The 22,285-nt window shown below is 42.4% G+C and overlaps 2 protein-coding genes across 2 annotated transcripts in view; one reads left to right on the plus strand and one right to left on the minus strand.

The window, feature by feature from the left end:
- Positions 1-1,100: 1,100 nt before the first annotated feature.
- LOC308295685 (chemerin-like receptor 1) lies at positions 1,101-3,370 on the plus strand (the record flags this gene model as incomplete). Its single annotated transcript, XM_080738735.1, has 3 exons — positions 1,101-1,222; positions 1,670-2,373; positions 3,309-3,370. The coding sequence occupies 3 exons, from the start codon at positions 1,101-1,103 to the stop codon at positions 3,368-3,370; spliced, it is 888 nt and encodes a 295-aa protein (XP_080594861.1).
- Positions 3,371-8,840: 5,470 nt separating this feature from the next.
- cds1 (CDP-diacylglycerol synthase (phosphatidate cytidylyltransferase) 1) overlaps positions 8,841-22,285 on the minus strand; it is a 48,843-nt gene continuing 35,398 nt past the window's right edge. The window contains exons 6-13 of the mRNA XM_080739314.1: positions 20,884-20,942; positions 18,106-18,188; positions 17,111-17,198; positions 16,385-16,453; positions 15,131-15,283; positions 12,650-12,769; positions 11,946-12,049; positions 8,841-11,137 (exon numbers count right to left, since the gene is read on the minus strand). Coding sequence (XP_080595440.1) covers positions 11,002-11,137; positions 11,946-12,049; positions 12,650-12,769; positions 15,131-15,283; positions 16,385-16,453; positions 17,111-17,198; positions 18,106-18,188; positions 20,884-20,942 — 812 coding nt within the window. The 3' untranslated portion in view covers positions 8,841-11,001. The remainder of the gene's footprint in view (positions 11,138-11,945; positions 12,050-12,649; positions 12,770-15,130; positions 15,284-16,384; positions 16,454-17,110; positions 17,199-18,105; positions 18,189-20,883; positions 20,943-22,285) is intronic.

Raw genomic sequence — 22,285 nt, forward strand, 5'->3', positions numbered from 1 at the left:
TGATGCTTTTGTGACAGTATGAAGAAGTAGAATTGTGATTAACGATTTAAGTGTGTGAAGTGGGCTTTGTAGAAAGTCATAGACTCATATTTAATAGTTTTACCATCATTTCATACAAAAATAGTAGAAATAGCTGATCTACAAACTCATCATATTGCGATGCGTTGAGAGCTTGTAGATCTGCTATTTCCACTATTTTGGGATTCTTTTCTTTTTTAAATGTATGCATTTTTTTCAGGATTATGCAAAATGATTGTGATTTATCTCAAATTGATTCATCGTCACCACCATAGCGTTTTGACTTGTGAAATGAGGCCAACAATAGAACGCTCCTGGAATAACACCAATAATTTACGGGATAATTTACACATAGTGAAACTGAAAGTTTCTGAAAGTTTCACTAGGAAACTGAAAATACGAAGGAAGTGGCAGTAAAGGTGCTGCGAGACAGTGGTACTCTAGATTAATTTGTGCGTGCGTCTGTATTGCCATTTTCATCTAGAACTGGCACAGGGGAGACCATGTTGAAAGTTTCACTATGGCTGTACCTGATCCAGTATAAATACAGGGATCTCAGACATATTTTCTCCTCACAACATATCTCTCTCTCTCACACTCAGCAGATCTCACAGCAGGTAAGGAAGGACCATGCATGCACAACACACACACACACACACACACACACACACACACACACACACACACACACACACACACACACACACACACACACACACACACACACAGACACCTTTTTCAGTGTACCATAATCTTTTCATATCTTTATTTTTTATACAGGTGCAGCCAGTATTAGCAGTGCTTACAGTATACAATACATTCACTGTAAGTTGTGATTCCTATACATTTTTATTGCAAATTTACAATGCAATTTGATGCCCCGGATGCTGAAGTTAAAACATTATAATAATTATTAATATTATGTAGCGTAATAAATGCTTTGTAGTGTTTATATATTACTGCAAAAATCATGTGGGAAAGTACTGTTTTAGTAATTTTACAAATTCCTTACGACAAAAATGGACTTAACTTTAACCACTTAACACATCAGTAACTTTCCTTTTCCAAAGGAGTACTCCATGATGACATCGGTGCCGCCACCTTCACCTACCGGTACCAGTGCAGAGTTTGATTATGACTACGAGTCACCAGTTCCATACAGCATCGACAAAACCACCTCACCGTTGACCATTAACCAAGCAGGGTATGTCTAGGGATGTGATATTAAAATGTCATGTCACGATTATTGTGACCAAAGAAATTGTTATTTACGATATCGCGATAATCAAAATATCCCCAACATCCATTATCGGGTGGAACATTTGCCAAAAAATAACCGATCTACAAGCTCACAACATGTTGCAACGCGATGCCTTGTGAGCTTGTAGATCTGCTATTTTTGGGAAAAGAGATTTGGTAGAGAAAAACAAAGAAAAACGTTTTATCAAGTACATTATTTCCAGGTCCGTTTGACCAATTATAGAGGGTTTAAAACGATACGAGATATGCATCTCGGCAAATAAAAGGTGAATTGATCCCAGTGCATGACGGATTCATGATAAAAAATATGGAGGTTTAAATTTAAACCTCCATACGATTATAGAATGTTTTTTTATCACGATAAACAATAATAATATCGTCCCATCCCTAGGTATGTCGCCCTGGCTGTGATAAACGTGGTCATCTTCCTGCTAGGGGTTTTGGGGAATGGCCTGGTCATCTGGGTCATTGTCTTCAAGATGAAAAAGAAGACAATGACCACGACTTGGTACCTCAGCCTGGCCATCTCCGACTTCATCTACTGCGCAATTCTCCCTTTCAACATCATTCTGATGGTAACAGAATCTTGGATCTTTGGACTTTTCATGTGCAAGTTCACCTCCTTTGTCTTGTTCCTCAACATGTTCAGCAGCATTTTCCTCATGGTGATCATCAGCCTTGACCGTTGTGTGACTGTTGTGTTTGTGTTTTGGGCCCAAAGTGGTCGCACGGTGAAAAGGGCGGCGGTTGCAGTTGTCATTGCCTGGCTCTTTTCTGTGGTGCTGAGCATCCCCTCCTTTGTGGTTCGCGACATTTGTGACGTTACATCCGACGACGATAAGCAGGTTATTAAATGCTACAACAATTATTCAGTTCTACCAAACAGCTCTGTTAGTATTCCTGTTGTTCGATTCGTTCTAGGCTTTGTAGTTCCACTGGCAATCATCACTGTGTGTTATCCTATCATCATTGTAAGTTTGCGGAACCAGGGGGCCAGGATCACTAAGCAATTCAAAGTCATGACGGCCCTGATAGTTATATTTGTCATCTGTTGGCTCCCCTACCACATCTTTGTTTTACTGGACATTAACAACAGTCACCAAGCATTCATTACGACTGGGACCATCATATCAGGGACTCTTGCGAGCGCAAACAGTTGCATGAATCCATTTCTCTATGCGTTCATGGGCGAAGAGGTTAAGAAAACTCTGTGGAGCTCTTTCGTTTTAAAAATCGCAAATTCTTTAAGTGAAGAGAAGAAGTACAGTCAAACAACATCTACATCTCAAAATTGTGTGACTGACATCAAGCCAACGGTGCCGGAGATGAGCTGTCCACAGGCGGACTGACGGACGGACAGGCGGTGCGAAACATAGTCTCGGCCATGCCTTTCAGCCTGGCGGAGACAATGATGATGGTGGTATTTGTAAAACAAATAAGGTATTGAATATTTCACTGTATGCGCAATCTTCTAGATATGAACATTTTGTATTATATTAGGCCTACAGAAGAAAATGAACTTTACACAATATTCTTCTTTTTAAATGAATCTCTAGTTGTCTCTATTGACAAGTGTGGAGAGAATGTATTTGTATATATTCATGTTTTACTTTTCTCACCAATGAGCCGTATCACAGGATTAATGCAATGTAACATGCTTTAATGGGACTACTGTCTTCAGTTGTGCAGTGCAGTGTACAATGCTGGAATCTGTATGACAGAAGCATTTGATAATTGGAACTGAAAATCAATGGGTCTCTTATGTATAGCTTGTATTACACAAAGCAACTAACAAAAGATGTTCTCTTTTGTTAGTTGTTAGTTTTGTTTTGTTAGTTCCTTTTTAATAAATGAGGAAATTCCATTTTATGAATTCCATTCTCTTTAGATGCAGGTATAATTATTAGCAAAGGATTATTACACTGAAGCAGACAGGTTATACTGTACATTTCAATGCAGTAAAAATAACAAATTATATCCTATTGACACCACACCCTGTCTGACTCATTCCAATTGTTAGTGAAACACAGATCTGTACTCTGGCCAGGAGCTCAATTTCTCACCCACTCCTAGAATAGACTTCCCCTTCTGAAGAGGAAATTTGGCCATTGGAAAACGTGATGTTTGGCATTGATATGGCATGGCCCTCAAGAATGCTTGGGTTGTCTGAGTGTCCAGTCACACCTTCCCAGTGGTGGACAAAGTAAGCATTACCACAATATAGAAATACTCCTTTGCAAGTAAAGAGTCTGGTATTCAAAATGTAAGGCTACTTGAGTAAAAGTACCAGTAAGACTCCCTAATCGGGAGATAAGCGACCGTAGGTGGCTTATCTCCACAAATAGGGCAAAAATTTGTTTTTCCAAAATCTTCCTGATCCATGTTGATGACATGAGTGTAGACATGCTGTATAGTGATATTCGTGATTTTAGGGCAAAAACTGTAGGAGCAGTGTCCCAAAATGTGTTTTAAAAATCGGCCTGAAGGTGGCGCTAGAATAGGGCCATGTGAGAAATGAGGGGTGGGGTCTCCGCGTTGCCTTGGCGGACGAATAGGTACCGGCCCCGGCTCTCCCGGACGCTCCTAGCCCGAGTTATGGCATTTTATGTGCGCTGCAGTGGCAGGGGGTCCTCCACTGGGGGCGCCACCACTTTTGCATCCGTTCTGGAGCACCAGGAGTCGGTGGTCCCCGGGAATTCCCCGTGAGCAGCCCCGTTGGGGTGGTCATTTGGTCATTTTTGCACATTTGGTCATTTTTTACATCTGGGGGTCCCCCAGGGACCTGGGGGTCCCTGGGGCTCCGGGGGTCCTTGGAGGTTGTAGTTTGGCAGTCAAGGAGTGTGTGTGCAAAATTTGGCATGGATGGGGGCAACGGTTGTGGAGATATGAGCAGGGCAAAAGTGTGACTGACTGACTCACTCACAGACAGCCCGTGGAGGTTTTGGTAGTAAATGCGACCTACGGTCGCAACAAAAGTACAGGCATCAAAAACTTAAAGGGATAGTTAACCCCCCATTTTTTTTTCGTATCGATTAGCCTACTCACCCCATGGAGACTTGAATTCATCTATATATTTTTTTGTTTTGTTTTTGTCGCATTCCTAAACCAATAATTTGATGACCAGCAGTGGTTGAGACACGAAGAGCCCGCTTTGTTTCCTATGGAGACACAAAGAGTCTCCTCAAATTATTGGCTTAGGAATGCGACAAAAACTGAAAAATCAATTCTCCATGTGGTGAGTAATCAATAGAAAAAAATACACTTTGGGGGCACCCGCTGGCCTACCAGTCCGTAGCCTGACAGCGTGTCACTGGTTCGGTTCCCGAGCCCGACCAGAATTTCGGCGTGTCACTCCCCGTCTCTCTCCCCATTTCCTGTCAGTCTACTGTCCTGTCACTAAAGACATAAAAGCCCATAAACATATCTTTTAAAAAACAAAAATAGCAGATCTACAAGCTTTGCTGCATGACACCTTGTGAGCTCGTCAGTCTATTTTCTGTGAAATCTTTCCCAATCCCCGCAATACGGATGCTGGGGTTTAAACGCATTGGGAAGCCTTTTAGAAAATGAGTTGTAGATTACAGACAACTCTTTCTTAAACGGAAGGTTTCTGAGGCCAGCAGGAAAGATTACTTTATACAGCACATTACAGCTGGTCCCAAGAGCCATGCACCATTCGTGACGGGCTTGACATTAACTTTTTTGAGGCACTTGTCCTTTCGATAAGTACATTTCCCATGCACTTGTCTGGGCACAAAAGTCACTTGTCCGGATAAAAAAACATTTCACAGTAATTTCTTTCTTAAATGCATGCATAGGAGTCAGTCTGAAATAGAACAAATAAAAGGACTGCTAACGACCCCCCTTGCTCCCTCCACCCCATAGTATCGCCAGTCCATAGTCTGCATACTGCTAGGAATGTCATAGAAAAAGTGAAACCCAGAGCCACTTGTCCAACGGACAAGTACATTTTTAATGAGCCTTGTCCAGAAGGATGTATTACTTGTCCCGGACAACAGGACACAACTTAATGTCAAGCCCTGCTGTTTTTAATGCAAAAAGCACAGTATTTTTGTTGAGCGGTGCTAACGGCTCCAATACATGACTTTGTGTGTATGTCCATGTGTTTTTTTTCCATTATATCAAATACTGATGTCTTATGTCCCTATCCTGTGATGTCATGTGGATCTATCATCATCAGCACCTCTCACTTCACACAGGTGTGATTTCAGGCGGGAGGCTTCAAGTACCTCCAGCAAAAAAGAAGGGTTACAAGACATCATTTGTGCCAACTGCAGTAGAAATTTTAAATAAGAAAATGTTTAAATAGTTCCAACCCCTACAGCCCTTGATCACTGCTATGTTATGGGATGCATTTTATATAGTTTTTAATGCATTTGTGTATTCTATGTATGTTTTATTGTTGTATACTGAATGACTGCCTGTGTGCCGAAGACATATTTCCATTTTATGCAAATTTGATGGACAATAAAGTTTTCTTATCTTATCTTATACCCAAAATGGTTATTATTAATCGATTATTTATTAAATTATCTATGTATTTTTTTTAATAATCCATTAAAATCAAGTACTAGTTCGATTTACTGCTGCACCCCTAAAACAAAGACAAACTGGTCATTTTAAAGAAAAAAATAAAGAATTTATTCACCTTCATACAGTATACGGCATAACAATATCCCTAGTAATTCTTCATATTAATAATATATGCAGTTTATACATCACTCTTTGTATTGCCCATATATTAACAGTATTGTTCCTCAATACAATTTCTACAGTTCGATCTTCTTTCCACTCAAAGAGCAATAGATTTCTCATTAGAAAACATTTCTGCATAATGCAAATTCAAAAGAAAATATATACAAAAACAAAAGGTAATTAAATTAAAAAGACATGCGACCCGACCGTTGCAGTGCATACATCCTGACAATTCACTTGTCAGCTTTACCTTTTTAATCGGCTTTCATTGCTATACTAGTGTACCGACAGTATATAATATTATGCTATAACTTAGATCACATAAAATAGTTTCCACACAATAAGTTAGATCTAGTTTTGAACTACTCAACCATAAAACAGGTTTGATAGTCTCATAAGCCTGTCCCTCTTGTTTTGTGTTGTCTGAATAGCTTTTTGGTCAGAGTTGGTTAAGTTTAACAACTTAAAAACCCTAAAAAAAAACATAGTTGACCGGGGTCCCCCAGGGCTCTACACTTGGTCCCCTCCTTTTCCCTATTTTCGCGGAATGCTTGTCTATTATGATAGATACCCATAATAGATAAGCTACAGGTAGGGTTCATGGGGTTATGTCACATGTGAATGTGGCCCCGTTGATGTATATGAATACAGGTACATCTACCAAAAAAATATATATATCGCGGAAAGCCTTTTTTGCAATGTAATTCAAAAAGTGAAACTATTATTCTAGATTCATGACACAAAGACAAATATTTCAGGCCTGTCGTCGTCTTGATATTTACGGCATACAGCTCATATCAACCCTGTATCTCAAAAGTCTACCTCAATCTTCTTACATTACAATAACCAGAATAATACTAAACACATTTCTTTTTATGTATTTGTGTCCCTACACACATTCCTTACATGCTTGTACTATTCCACACAATATCATTTTTTCTTTTTAGATGCACCTGTAATCCTTTTAGACAACTCTTTCTTAAACACACACAGACAGTGTGTGAAACAAAAGGTTTCTCTAGCCAGCGGGAAAAGCTTAGGTCATACAGTACATTACAGCTGGTCCCAAGAGCCACGCCACATTCATTTCTAATGCAAAATATGCATCGCGTGCATATCTGATAGGGGGGGAAAAAACACGAATGACAACGTCCTGAAAATGAACATGGAAGAACAACATTGCACGGAGCCAAACACTCCACAGACAGCAGTGTGTGTGCGCCCTGTCTGGCTCTTTAATTCCAGCCAGGTTCTCTTCTCGTCTCCATAGACAAATTCCAACACTCAAAATCTCTGCCCCCCTCGCCTCCAGTGTGGCAGTGTTACAGTAAAACTGGTGACCTGTCCAAATATGTGACCACTGACCAACCACCCTTGTGGATTTGTTCAGTAACAGAGGTTATAGGTTTAACTTAAAGAGGTGACCCCAGCCTTCGCGGTGGCCGGCCACAGACTCCAGAACGCCTTGCCACTGCACATGCGCTCTGCATTGGAGGTTTTTAATCCTTTACTAAAAACTTTTTTTCTCACTGGCCTTAAATGCCGTTTGCCTGTGTCTTGCCCTCACTGTATACCTCCTGTTATGTTATTTTATCAATTCTCTTTTCTCTTTTGTTGTTCGTTTGTATTTTTAATTAGGCCTGTGCAGCACTTTGGGTGGACCTTGGTCGTTGGAAATGTGCTATACAAATCAAGGTTGAGTTCGAGAAAAAGTCCATTTACGCTTGGACATAACCTGACGTTACATGCAGTCCACAAGACGTGCGGTCGCGCATTTTGGCAGGTCACCAATTTCCCCATGAAGCGGCCACGCCATGAGAAGGGGGGGGGGGGGAGACCATTGGGATCTGTCTCTGCAGATCAGACTGCAGAGAGAGAGAGAGAGAGGATGAATGAATGGGGATGAGGAGAGGCTCAGTGTGGAATTGAGCCGTTTTGGATCAAATAAAAATAATAAACGGGAGGATTTCAGTGTTGATCAGACAGTGCTTTGGTAAACATTAAATTCTGGAAGGATCTCTTACTTTAACGACAGTAAAAAAAAGGGACTGGATTCAATGAACATAGACACAATGCCATAGGCCTGCTGGGATACAGCCTTACACGTGTACTGCCTATTATAAGAGCAGTTATTCTCAACCCCTTTCATTCCATACCGTTTCTTATCTCAGGTACCCCAAATGTACACTTTTGGGGTACGTCATTTATCTCTGAGAGTGTACAACATGTCAAGAGTTGTACACTCTCAGGGTTGCAGACGCGTTAAGGGACCCCCTGGTGGTCCCTGTACCTGCCTTTTAGAAACAGTGCTGCAGGGGACAGTACAAAACCGTGCTACATTATTTCCTGTAGAATTCAGTTCAATCCAGCCCAAGTTAACACAGAAATCCTCTCCGTATCTTCATCATAGATTCAAATCATCGTTTGCATAAAGTTTAAAGTATTGCTGACATATAATAAAACCAATCTCTATAATAGTATAATATTTCTATACAGTACATATATTGGACTATATACACACAAACAAATTTACTGCAGTGGTAACGTTTTTTGACATCAACCTGCAAAACTATCCTCAAAATTATCTTCACCCCCCCCCACCCTCCCCCCTAAGATCAATTAACATTGTTAATAAGAATCTAAAACCATTTTTTTCCTCCAAACGTTTTACAAACATTAGCGAGTTGGTTTTAATAAGACCACTCTGACGCATGAGAGCACAGCATAAAATCGCTTTTCTATCCCCAACAATCTTCAAGAAAAAGTCCTGCCCCCCCACCCCACCCCCAAATCAGCAGCAAACGGAACAGTCTACATCCTTTAGCTACAAAATCCCTAAAGCTTGTTCATGCTAGGTGAAGGTGCAGCCCCCACAATAGGTCACATAAGGCAGTGTGTCCACAGCACAAAGCGTTTCTTCAAAGCTGAAAACGCCAAAGGCGCCGCCCGCCTACAAACGCTTCCAAGTTCGAGTTGAAAAATATTTCAGCTCTCAGCAAGCCACGCGTGAACGTTGCCACGCGCGAACGTTGCCACTTGTTTGCGTCGAGTAGGGATGGAGCTCGAAACCCTGATCCCATTAAAAAACTCGATAACACATTTATGGAGAAACCGGTATCAATAAGCTTTGGGCTTGTCAAGCCTGTTATATAGCGGCCATGACGTCATGTTTAAACGCAGAATATGTCGTCTCACGCGAAACCGCGTTTTAGTGGGCTCGGTAAAAGCCTGGATCAATAAGCAGGTTTGTTAAGGTGCTCATTATCAACACAAATGAACAGGTCCATCCTTATTCGCGAGTGGAAACAACACACTGCTGGGTGTTTCCAACACGGTGTAAATATGCAGCGCTTCCGTTGAAAAGAAAACAAACTAAAGAAAAAGCTTTGGTGGACACACAGCCTAAAATGTTATCTTCTCTCTCTTTTCTTCTTTGTGTAATATTAGGTCTTTGTTCAGCTAAATATCATGTATATATTATATTTATGTACAGTAATACAACTGAGAAAACACAGTGCACCATAAACTGCTCTTACTCTATAGTTTCTGCTTTAAGCTCAACAGTGAAAGCTACTGTATTCATGCCTACAGTCAAGCATCGTTTTCTTTTTTATAGTGCGTCTCTACTGTACTGTAGGTTAACATTGAAACCTAAAAGCTAGCGTTAGGGTTATTATGTGGAAGAGAGATGTGTTGACATGGCTTTTTTTTTTTCATTCTCAGCTACGACTGGCCAGCAGGACATAAAAGTATACATGCTTCATATTTATGATAAACCATACATTGTTACGATCGTTTACAACAGACAGAGCGAGCATTCTGGATGAATCAGAGACTACGCAACGTTAAGCACAGAGGTTCCCAACCTTTGCTTTCCTTTACATCTATCAAAAGCGCGAGCGCGAGCGCACACACACACACACGCACACGCACACGCACACGCACACACACACACACACTACTCCTCCAGATACAACTTGCTATTTTTGAATTTGTTTCGCGACATTTAGAAAATCTTTTTGACCTTTTCTTTCAATATATAACGACGTGCCTAAAATAGGTATGCCAAGTTGAAAGTAGTATGCCTATAAAAAAGTATATTATGGTTTTGTTTAACACAGACTCATAGAGAGAGAGAGTTGTGGCACGCTTTGATCTCGCCACAAGCTGGGACTCTATTGCCTATAGTTCCAAACATTGGAACTATGGCATTGAGATAGACAGAGCATTTCCGCTTTCCATTCTTACAATGGGAGTCAACGCTAGTGTCGTCACTCTCATACTAGACCACGCTGGTTTAACCCCCCAAAGGTTGGGAACCACTGTGTTACTTAGCAAAGTCTTGTAAATCCCGCCGGGGTGTTTTTTCCACCGCCACACATCACCACCAAAAACAACCCACAGCTGACAGTCTCAGCGTTACGGGTAGCTCAACGCGCCCACACCGCCCTATAGCCAGAGCTATGCCGGTCCAGGCTTTTAGCGTCTCGTTAGCGCCTCTGTTCTGTTGCAAAAATCAGTGCAATAAATGCTTCATTGACGGGGGAAGAAACTCTGCGCTTATAAAGTCCGTCCTGCGTCTGAGAAAACCGTGTGCTTTAAGAGTGCGTTTTGCTTGTTGTGGAGCGTTGTTGTTGTTGTCTCTGTGCGAGTCCTGGTGGAAATAAATAAAAAGTCTGCACATGATTACCTTTGTGTGAATGCTTTTTTCCCCCTTGCTTTTTCTTTACGAAGTAAGGCGCAAGGAGAGCCAAGTCAAGCGGTAGGTAGGTAGGAAGGTAGGTAGGATGATGCAATAATGAGCTGGTCGGACAATCTAAACGAATGACAGATCACCCAGGGATCATCAGAGCACACGTGTGCTGCACGCACACACACACACGCACACACTGAAGACAAAACATAAATAAAATTAAATAAAACTCCTTAAAGCCCCCAATCATCATCATCATATTACACACACTCTTTGTTTCCTCACTCCCCTTGGCTCTGTGGGTTGGGACCGTGTTAGTGCGCCTGTCCCCCAGCAGGGGGCAGCATTCCTCTCTCTCTCAGGTGGGAGTGCAGGGTGTGGAAGATGGTGAGCTGCTGTTCGGGCTGCAGGACCAGCAGCTGCTGCAGGACTTTACTGGGGTTGGGTCCCCTGGTGGAGAGAGAAAACACAGGACTTTACTGGGGTTGGGTCCCCTGGCGGAGAGAGAAAACGCAGGACTTTACTGGGGTTGGGTCCTCTGGTGGAGAGAGAAAACACAGGACTTTACTGGGGTTGGGTCCTCTGGTGGAGAGAGAAAAAAGGACTTTACTGGGGTTGGGTCCTCTGGTGGAGAGAGAAAAAAGGACTTTACTGGGGTTGGGTCCTCTGGTGGAGAGAGAAAACAGGACTTTACTGGGGTTGGGTCCCCTGGTGGAGAGAGAAAACAGGACTTTACTGGGATTGGGTCCCCTGGTGGAGAGAGAAACAGGACTTTACTGGGGTTGGGTCCCCTGGCGGAGAGAGAAAACAGGACTTAACTGGGGTTGGGTCCCCTGGCGGAGAGAAAACACCCATGGATCAACCCGTTTAAACCTGGAGAGCGCTTACCTTCTCATACCCTTCAATCCAGGAAAGATTTTAGATTGATTGCTGCTGTGTACAGTACAGCTCACTTCAAGGGAATAAGGTTTGCTCAACTCAAGGACAGTCTGGGGAGGTTCAGGATATATTGGGTGCAGATTCACACATAGAAAGGAATGTACAATCTGCACTTTCTTTAAGTCTTAGCCGGAGTCTTTTTTTAATAATGATTAGGATCCGCAGCAGCAGTCTATCCAACAGACACGTTTCTGCCCGCAGGCCTTCGTCATTGTTAGAGCAGTGTTAGTCCACTAACACTGACGATGGCCTGCGAGAATCGAAACAGAACGGTGGATTTCCGTTGCACCCCTGCTACAGTATGTTCAGCGGCGCTCACCTGATGAAGCTGGCTATGTAAACGTGTGTGAAGGTGGCCACGAGGTACTGGCAGTCGAAGCGGTCCATGATGCCACCGTGGCCCGGGATGGTGTTGGCAAAATCCTGACGGGAGGACACAACACGACAGCTTGTCAACACAATGGCCAGAGCAGCTTAACAATCCCTGTGTGCGTGTGTGTGTGTGTGTGTGTGTGTGTGTTTTCCATTTTCCATAATTACAAGTCATTGTCTCTGAACAGAAGAGATGCTGAAAAATACCTCTAGCCCAGCAACAAAATGCTGGTTTCTAAATTATCAGTGATTTAGACACTAAACGGCATCGACGGGACAACTAGAAGAATAAGGTGCCACAAATGATGGCTCCTAGTCTGTTGTCACTGCGTTATTGATTGAATTCACAGCCTGATTACAAGGTCAAAGGCTTAAGCCAGAAGGCATGACTGTCATGGAAATGCACTATTATATATGTTATAAACTGGAGTGCTTTTGTTTAGCCCGCAAGGGTAGGCTACGCATCCGTTTTGACAGGCAGTCCACATGGACCAGTGTTTTTCTGTGTCCCACCAAAATGTTCCACAAATATGGCGTTTTTGCCTAAATAATGAACTGTGTGTGTGTGTGTGTGTGTGTGTGTGTGTGTGTGTGTGTGTGTGTGTGTGCGTGCGTGTGTGTGTGTGTGCTTTGACTGTAAGCTGTACTGACTTTGATTTTAAAGGCTCGCTTGAAGCCGCTAGCGAAGAAGCCGCCAAACGGGCCGATGAGAGAGGCGAACGACGACAGGAATATGCTGTGGATCTGGAAGGGGAACAGGTTGACCGTCTTCTGCACAGGACACCAGACAAAACACACATGCAACGAAATTATTACTCATTTCAACATGTGTTGTTACAGTGTTAATCTCTCGAGACAGCCTCAGAGTCGCTACGCTTCTGAGAGACAGACCTAGTGGGCGTCGCCCTTTCTTTGATCTGGGTTCCCAGATTGTTACAGTGTTAACATCGTTACAGTACAGCATATTTGATATTTCTTTAGCAGAGAGACAGTTCCAGAGTGAACACTGTGAAAGAATGCAAGAGAACAATATACTCCATAATCAATCATTAAAGTGTATATTATATGATATGATAGGCTGCAGTGGCAGTGGCTCAGGAGGTAGAGCGGCGCGGCCGTCTTGGAATCCAAAGATTCCAGGTTCGATTCCCGGCTCCTCCTCCTGGCTATGTGTCAAAGTGTCCTTGAGCAAGACACTGAACACCTAACTGCTCCCGGTGAGCAGGTTGGTGCCTTGCATGGTTTCCTCCTCCATCGGTGTGTGTGAATGTGAAGTACATTGAAAAGTGCTTTGGAGAAAAGCGCTATATAAATGCAGTCCATTTACCATGATAGCGCCACGCAATGCCATTCCCTGAATGTTGCATTGATAGCAAATAAGTCCTCAGATATCCATCCAATTATGTTCATGACATCAGTGGTTAACACATCCAACCCCGAGTTTGTATAGGTACCTTACCTGTGCCAACCCCGAGTTTGGGCCGTTTTTGAAGATTTATTATTATTTATTCATTTTCAAAAATTTCTTTTTTCAAAAATGTTTTTTGGACCTCCAAAAATGTAGGCATGATCGCGATCGCGAAATTGCATGTTTAACCCCCATAACAAACCCCATCTTTCAAACATGGCAGCCATGTTTGTTTACATAATGTAAAAACATAATAAAGCAATAAGCCACAAGAGGCGAGTGGTTACCGGGGGAGTATACACCGGCTGAGAGGCGTTGGGAAACACGAGGCGCAGCCACAATAATTGCAACATGAAAATCATAGCATTGCATTATTTAAAGAAAAAAGTACACTTCTCCGCCACCAGGAAGAGACATTTCCTTGCGTTTACCAGTCACATCCAGGAATGGAACTTACGGAAGGCAGTGTGTGTTTACAAAGTCACGTCATTCTTTTTGCCAAAAAAATAGGGAAACAACACTTGTGTTAGATCAGTCTCATGTTAAGAACCATATTCGATCCATACACATGTTTATTTTCATCCAGATTTAGCTGCTATGTGGGTGAACAAAACATCAAAAACGCTAGCATAGCAACCTAAGCTAAACAGCCGAGTGGTGCCTGGAGAATAGAGGGCGCTTGTTGCCTTTACAAGCCCCGCCCGGAGCCATTCAGTCACTGTCCTATGCATGTGGGCGGTGCTTAGAAGCACCCGCACGGCAGGATTTGAGAGGAAATCAAACGCTCGCTTCTCTAGTTCAGCCTCACGGCACAGTGGAAAGAAATAACGCACCTGGCTTTGATATAAACTGATTCAAGGTGTGGGTTACACTCTCAGGTATACCATGGCAACCAGCCAATCAAAATCAAGGAATGGAACTAGCCGTTTTAGAATAAAGCAATAAGTCACAAGAGGCGAGTGGTTACTGGGGTAGTATACACCGGCTGAGAGGCGTTGGGAAACACGAGGCGCAGCCGAGTGTTTCCGACCCTCTCAGCCGGTGTATACTACCCCGGTACCCACAAGCCTCGCGTGGCTTATTGCTTTTCTAAAACGGTCACAATATTGCAACATGAAAATCATAGACATGTACCAATTAAAACTGTTCTATTTCACTAATAATACACAATAAGGTCTGCTCTGCAAGAAAGTATTTCCCGGCCAGGCTGCAGAAACAACACAGGTGCAGATAATTGGTGCACTGTGGAAATAAATAACGCACCTGGGTTTGATATAAACTGATTCAAGGTGTGGGTTATAGTCTCATATACCACAGCAACCAGCCAATCAGAATCAAGGAATGGAACTAGCCGTTTTAGAATGGCTGATATCTCATGAATGCCTGAACGGATTTCCAAGCGGATTTCTTTTGTTTGAAAGCTGTGAACAGCGTGCACACACATGGTGCATGATCTAGGCATGGGAGTGCATGATCCGTGCACTATGAATTACATGGAAGTCTATGGAGACCATGGCATCTTGGTCCTTCAAAGAGATTTAATTGATAGCTACAAATGTGTTAACATTATAGCATAGCTAACAGCTCTTCATCTCCCTGTTCACCTGGGTTTCCAAACAATCTACCATCTGGAAGAAACTGCCTGGATTAATTTGACAGGGCGTGTGTTGCTATGCTAGATGCTACATGCTAAGTGGCTGTATGTCTGTGTGTCTCTCTCTTACCCAGCCCAGGGTGTTGTGGATGACGGCTGGGAGCGTGTACTCCTGCACGACGAAGATGTCGGGGGGCTCACACTCCACCGTGAACCTGTTGGTCTCGCTGTCGTAGCCCACCGGACACGTGAAGTACTGGAACTGACCCATCAGCGTGGCCAGCTGGGAAACACAAATTGTTGCGAGGCGTTGTGAGCATGTAGATTTCCACAATAGAACCGTGTTATACAAAATGTAATGCCTCAACTCTTAGTTCTCGTCAGGGTGGGGTGTCCCCAGTTAAAATATGATTATTTTGGGGGTCGTGGCCTGAAAAGGTTGAGAACCACTGTCTTAAGGTATTGATTCTTTTTTGGGTCCCTGTTGCCAACTTTCTGTCGCCTCTGATTCTGTGTGATCAATTATTTTCTGTTTGGATATAGTGTTTAACACTGCACAGGGGTTCTCATTGAAATATCTCTCCGCTCCTGTTCTCAGACGATTGCGCCACAAAAGAAAGAAAGGGATTTGATTGAAGGTAACAAAATTCACAGAATCGGATGGAACAGAAGGTTTAGCTTCTAACATCGCTGGCAATGTTCAGGAAACAAATCTATAGCCTTCTAAGTAAGGCTGCACAATACAATTCTCAGTGTTTATTTAACTCAGAGCATATTTGGAACCAAACAGATCCTTACCTGTCTGTAACTCTGAGTCTGAGAGTGTAGAAATAGACCCTTATTACAGGTTCTGATTGCATACTCTTATATTAACACTGAGGATTCGACTATGTAAGTCAGTGGTTCTCAACCAGGGGTCCGGGGGCGACCAGTGGTCTGTCCTTGAGGGGGTCCCAGGTGGTCCCCAGCTAAATGATGGAGAGTTGGTAACCAAATGGACCCTTGTGTAGATCTTTAACACTTGAGAGTGTAAAATGAAACCAATGTTGCTCTCTCAAGAGTTACATTATTGTTAAACATCTACATTACTTAAAGAATTGTTATTTTTGATCAACGTTTGCCTGTTATCTCTCCTATGATACCACACCAATACAGCATAGAATTATGGACAAAATCTTATCCAACGATGATACGATTGATATGGCTCCTTCATTGTATCACAGTATATACGATCTCTGAAAAGGCCTATCGTTTGAGACATTGTATCGTCTCAACGATATTTATCACCAGATCGCCCACCCCCAGTGTGAATGAGTCTCACCTACAGAATGTACAGTGTGTGGGGGTGAACATGCAGCACTCAGTGTGAAGGAGTCTCACTCACCAAGAAGCCAAAGACCACCGTGCCTAAGAAGCCCCCGATGAAGCCCTCCCAGGTCTTCTTGGGAGACAGCTGGAGGGTGGACACAACAAACAAAACATCACAAATTGTCACTTTAGTGCAGAATGCAAATACCCTCTATACCAGTGGTTTTCAAAGTGGGTGACGAGGCACCCTGGGGTGCCGTGATGCCAGTCCAGGGGTGCCACGAGATAATTTGATAATATTTGGAATTCATCAATACCACTATCACTTCACTATGCTTAGTAAGACAGACCTGATTTGCATTGTACTTGATGAGTTCTTTTTCCATCTACGACAACTCTCTTCACCAAAAATAGCAGATCTACAAGCTCACAACGCCTCACAACGCGTCACAACGCGTTGTGACGCGTTGTGACTGTGAGCTTGTAGTTCGGCTATTTTTAGTGAACCTTCCCACCCCGAATAGGCATGCTGGGGCTCAAGTGGTTAAACATCAAGTATAACTTTATTTTCAGTCAGTTCTGATGAAACGGATATTTCTCCAATATGATGTAAGATTCAAAATATTAACAGTGTAATTCAGGGGTTGCCATGGATGAAAAAGTTATTTACTTTACAGGGGTGCCCTGAGTCATAAAAGTTTGAAAACCCCTGCTCTATACACTTAAACTTTATGTTGGGTTGTTTACTTTTGAGTGAAAAAAAAACAAAACACTGCTCTGGAGAGCCAGAGCTTTGACCCACCTTGATCAGCGGAGTCCTTCCGAAGAAGAAGCCGAACAGGTAGGCAAAGATGTCGTTACTGATCACTATGGAGACGGGGACGATGAACCTGGAATGAATTAGCACATCGTTAATGTCACCGGGTACACAGGAGTTTATTCAAATGATGCATGTGAAATGAGAACAATGTGTCTTGGTGGAAGAAGTTATTCAAATCCAAGGTTCACCTACATTCTTAACAATACATTTTCAAAACCTTTCCCAAATTATTTTACCCCATTTCCAGGCCTATATCAATCATAACCCTAACCGAGTCTAGGCGTAGCCTCGCGTAGCCAGGCTTACTCATCTGCGAAGAGAAAAGCCTGGTGACAATATCAAGCAGAGACTGTTCAACTTCCGCCGTGAGAATTTCCACGGAAGACTACAACGCATGACGTAACTTCTGTTAAACACTTCCGCCACTTCCGCTAGAACCAACCAGAAGTCATATTGTGGCCAGGGTGGTCTAGGCGTGGCTTGCAGAGGTAGGTGAGATACAGGTAGGAGGGATGGGACAATAAGCCATATTATAGTTTATTGAATAAAAAACACTCAGGATAATCGTATCGTAGAGATTTAATTTATCGTGAAATCGTCTTCCGGCATGCACTGGGATCAATTCACCTTTTATTTGCCGAGCTGCATATCTGGTACCATTTAAACCCTATATTGGTAAAATGTACTTATAATATACGTACTTGATACAGTCTTTTTTCACTCTCTACCAAATCTCTTTGCCAACAAATAGCTGATCTACAAGCTCACAACGCGTCGCAACGCGGCGCTTTGTGAGCTTGTAGATCTGCTATTTTTGGGCAAATGTTCCACCCCAGGATAATGGATGTTGAGGGATATTTTGACTATCGCGATAACATCGTAAATCGCGATTTCTTTGGTCACAATAATCGTGATATGACATTTTCATATGGTCCCATCCCTAGACACAGGTAGGTGAGACAGGGGCTGCTGCTTACCAGATCAGGCCTTCGAACAGGTTCTGAATGACCAGGTGGGACTGAGTCACCACGATCAACAGGGTCACGTGAGTCCAAGCAAACTGCGAAAACAAACACAAGCACAAGGCGTCATGGCACTGCTATGCAGCCGCGCTGCTCTATGTGTTAATGAATGAACGAATGAATGAATGAATGAATGAATAGCTGAATGAATGGATCAATGAATGACAGCGTGAGCTCTGTGGTTCAGAGTGCAACAGGGGGGCAGTTGTCACGGTCTTAAAAGTATTTAGGGTTTCATGTCGTGAAATCAGATGGGATATTATGTTGCAAATTTAAGAAGAGACAGGCGGAGGGTGGGGGGGCGCAGGACAGTTCATGATGTGCAGGGTCCTATTTTGGCAGTTTTTGCCCTATAGTGAAAATAACACATCTACAAGCTTACAACGTGTTGGGATATGGGTTTGTAGCTTTTTTTTTGGTTTTTGTTTTGTCAGAATGTGTTAAATTCTGAAGGTTTGCCAGGGTTAATGTTGGTTAATATGCATTTCTAATTACGTTATTGAACTGTGATATATTATCGAACATAAATATCAAACATATAAATAAGACAGTCTACACTGTACATGACAAGAGGCAGGGATAATAACATACTGTATCCCTACCAGCCATAAATATTAATGACCAGATGCATGGATTTCTCCCCCCCAATAAATCCAACCCTGACAACGTGGTGGACAAACGGGCCTATTCAACATGAGATCAGTGTGACCAGTGGGGGTCATCAACATGTCAGACTTGTCTCTCGTCTGTGACATATTTGAGATTTTCAGTTTTACACACCATTAAAACCCATTTAGGCCTAGAATTATTGAATGCTTTAACCAGTGAAAAATAGCAGATATACAAGCTCACAGCGCGGCACCGAGTGCCGCGCTGCGAGCTTGTAGATCTGCTATTTTTGAAAAAGTTGAGAAAATGTGTGCAAATCTTTGAATATATGTATTTTTAAAGCGAACATTTGTACCTCAAATTTTGCTTCTGGGTGGTCCCTGGAACTAGATATTTTGAGATGCGGATCCGTGGCCAAATACATATCAGTTTGGGGGAAGGTTTGAGAACCACTGACATAGTAGTCCCTCAAGAACAGACTAACTGAGCTCCAGGTCAAGTGAGAAGGACCTTTTCTTGGACGATGGCTGGCCAGATTGCTGACATAGAAACATCGGTTTTTCAAAAAATCTTAGAAGGATTCAAAAGACACTTGTAGAATCGGGTCAGAATTCGATTTTTCACGATTTTTCAAAAATAGCAGATCTACAAGCTCGCCGCGCTGTGAGCTTGTATATCTGCTATTTTTCAATAGTTAAAGCATAAAATAATGATACACAATAATGTGTACCCGTTCTAAATGGGTTAATGGTTCCATTTGTACACTCTCAGAGTTACAGACAGACCTGTTACGGTCATTCAGGGATATCTCTTTATGTGTTTCTGGTCATTCTCAGAGTCATTTTCTATGTCTGTGGCAAAAATTTAATTTTTACAAAAAAAATGGCGATGACCCCTGCTGTGACCCCACAGATCCCAGTATTGGTGTTTCTCCCCGTGCGAAAAGAGCTCAAGACAACATAAATTTATATAGCGAAGTTGTGAGAATAGACGATCTACAAGCTCACGTGTCGGGGAATGCTTCGCGTTGTGAAGCCTGTTGAAATAGATAATTTTATTTAAATTGTTTTGTAAAATTGTAATATATATATATATATATATATATATATATACATATATATATATATATATATATATATTTCTTTTTTTTTTCTTTTTTTAACAAACAATTTGATTAACACGATGACTGCCAAGGGCCACAAGAGGCCGCTAAAGTGCCAGACATTCCCCCGTAGGCCACCACTGTAACATACGGGTACCCACGCAGCAGTGGATCTTCATTTCACGTTGAACAGTGGAATGAACATGACCCGGATGAAGAGAGTTAACAGATGGCTATAGGCTTTTTTTTTTCTTTTGAAGCCCAATTTGAGGCTATTTAGCCGCAAAAAAAACTTTTTCGCTTCCATAGGAATACAGTTCAGAGAAAATGGGCTCTAAAGATGTGAGAAAGTACTGGATTAGGCGGCGCGATGCGGCGGCGTTACCCGATTACGGGCCGGTGGAAAGAGATCGCGGTTTTCGGCCCGGATGAAAATTTAGACGGAGGCTTCGTTGAGGCCTCTGATTATTTAATTCATTTTATTAAAGAAACCGGAATTGTTCGGTTTCGGCACCTCGGATACGTCGCGCATAGATCGAGTTTTTTTTGGGGGGCTCTAAACTTTATTCTAAACCATTTTCAATGGAATAAATCGTCGGAACACGTAGAATGGCTCGTTGGAAAGCGATGGACGAGCCAGGACCACCCACGTCTCTACAAGCAGCTCAGGGTAAGTAAAATAGCAAAAAAAATATTGGATTGGATTGAAAAAAAGAACCGAAATTGTTCGGTTTTAGCACTAAAAGAGTTAAGTGTTGCAACCCCTATCGTGACATACTGGTAAACACTGGACCTTGCAGACAGCAATGCATGACAAAAGCGTTTCACACAGGACAGTAATAGCACTACAGTACAGAACAGAACGATGCAGGCGGTAGTTAGTGCTTAGGGAGGGGTGTGTGTGTGTGTGTGTGTGTGTGTGTGTGTGTGTGTGCGTGTGTGTGTGTGTGTGCATTTGTGTGTGGGGGTGGCGGAGGCGGATGTAGGGGGGGTCGTGTCATGGATTACTTGCAGATACACACCATATAAAACTGCAGGCGGTAATGTTTCTTCACTAAACTCAGTACAAACATGCAGAAACCTGTGAAAGAGTAGATAACATGCAGTCAGTTTTCGATCCGAGGTTGAAGCAAAATACCATAGATTAAAAAGGGGGAGGGGGTACAAAAACAATAAACACACAACTTGGTATACAAAAGTGATATAGGTACTATTTGGACTGTGGGTGCGTGTGTGACATGCCCACGTAGTACGACATGAATACGTTGGTATGGGTTGAAAGCAGGGCAGGAGTTTTCCCCCTTAGAGTGGCCTTATACTTTTCAGAGAATTATACACACTTATGCCACAGTTGCCTTGATGTCCCACATTCAATTCTCAAGCCCCCCTGACTCCCCACCCCCATCTTCAAACGAGTCCAGTGATTGAGATTAGTCCAGGGCTGAACTTTTGACTGAAGAATGTTTTAACACAGTAGATGTAATTTCCTTTATTCTGGTACATTTTAACAGGAAGTTTTAATTGTTATCAGGCTTTAATAGCATAGGAAAAGTGAGTAGCCCAAAGAATCTGGAGAAATTCTGAATATAAGGGCCCTATTTTCGTCCATGCTAAACCCTAAACTTCTTTGCCTTTTTTTTACTATTTTGAAAAACATTTTAAAATACTTCAAATAGCCGATCTACATCGACACGTTATGAGCTTGTAGATCAACTATTTGAACTATTTAAAAATGTATTTCAAAATAGTAAAAAAGGCAACGGAGTTTAGGGGTTTAGGATTTACCATGGACTAGTAGTCCTAAAAAGTATTATTATTATTCATGTGGTTGATTTGATGGCTTTGCTGACCTGTCATTTCCTCATTTGGCCTTCTCCCCCCCCCCCCCCAAAAAAAAGTACAACACCAAAAGCTAAGTAGGCTTGCCCCTAAATTGAAGAAATTCCAGGTTGAAACTCTAAAACTGAGCGATTTTAAAGACTCTCAAATAGATTTAGTGAGACAGCGGTGTTTGGCAGGACAGCGAACGGCAAACCGTTGAATCATGGCCACTTTAGGGTGTCAGGTTTGTCATGGAGGCTCTTTTGGGAGTCATTATCCCAGACAGGGCAGAAGAGAGCCAGAACACTGGCTGTTCACAGTGGCCTGGCACTTAGCAGGCTGGCACAGGGTCAGCTCCAAGACTGATGCAGCAAGAAACATTTTTAACCTTTACATCAGTGTTGATTTTGACAGAAATCTTTGATTTATCTTTAGTCATAGTCTTTTGAATAAAATGTAATTTAGTGTAATAGTCATATTTTAGTCATCTGAAATGATTTAGTTTTAGTCGACTAAATATAAGCTTTTAATCGACTAAATGTACAGTAGATTTTGTCGACAACAATGTATTTTGTCGGGCCTTGATGGTGTCGTAATGCTTTT

This window comes from Nannobrachium achirus (assembly GCF_963921795.1).
Source record: "Nannobrachium achirus genome assembly, chromosome: 12".
Lineage (NCBI taxonomy): Eukaryota > Metazoa > Chordata > Actinopteri > Myctophiformes > Myctophidae > Nannobrachium > Nannobrachium achirus.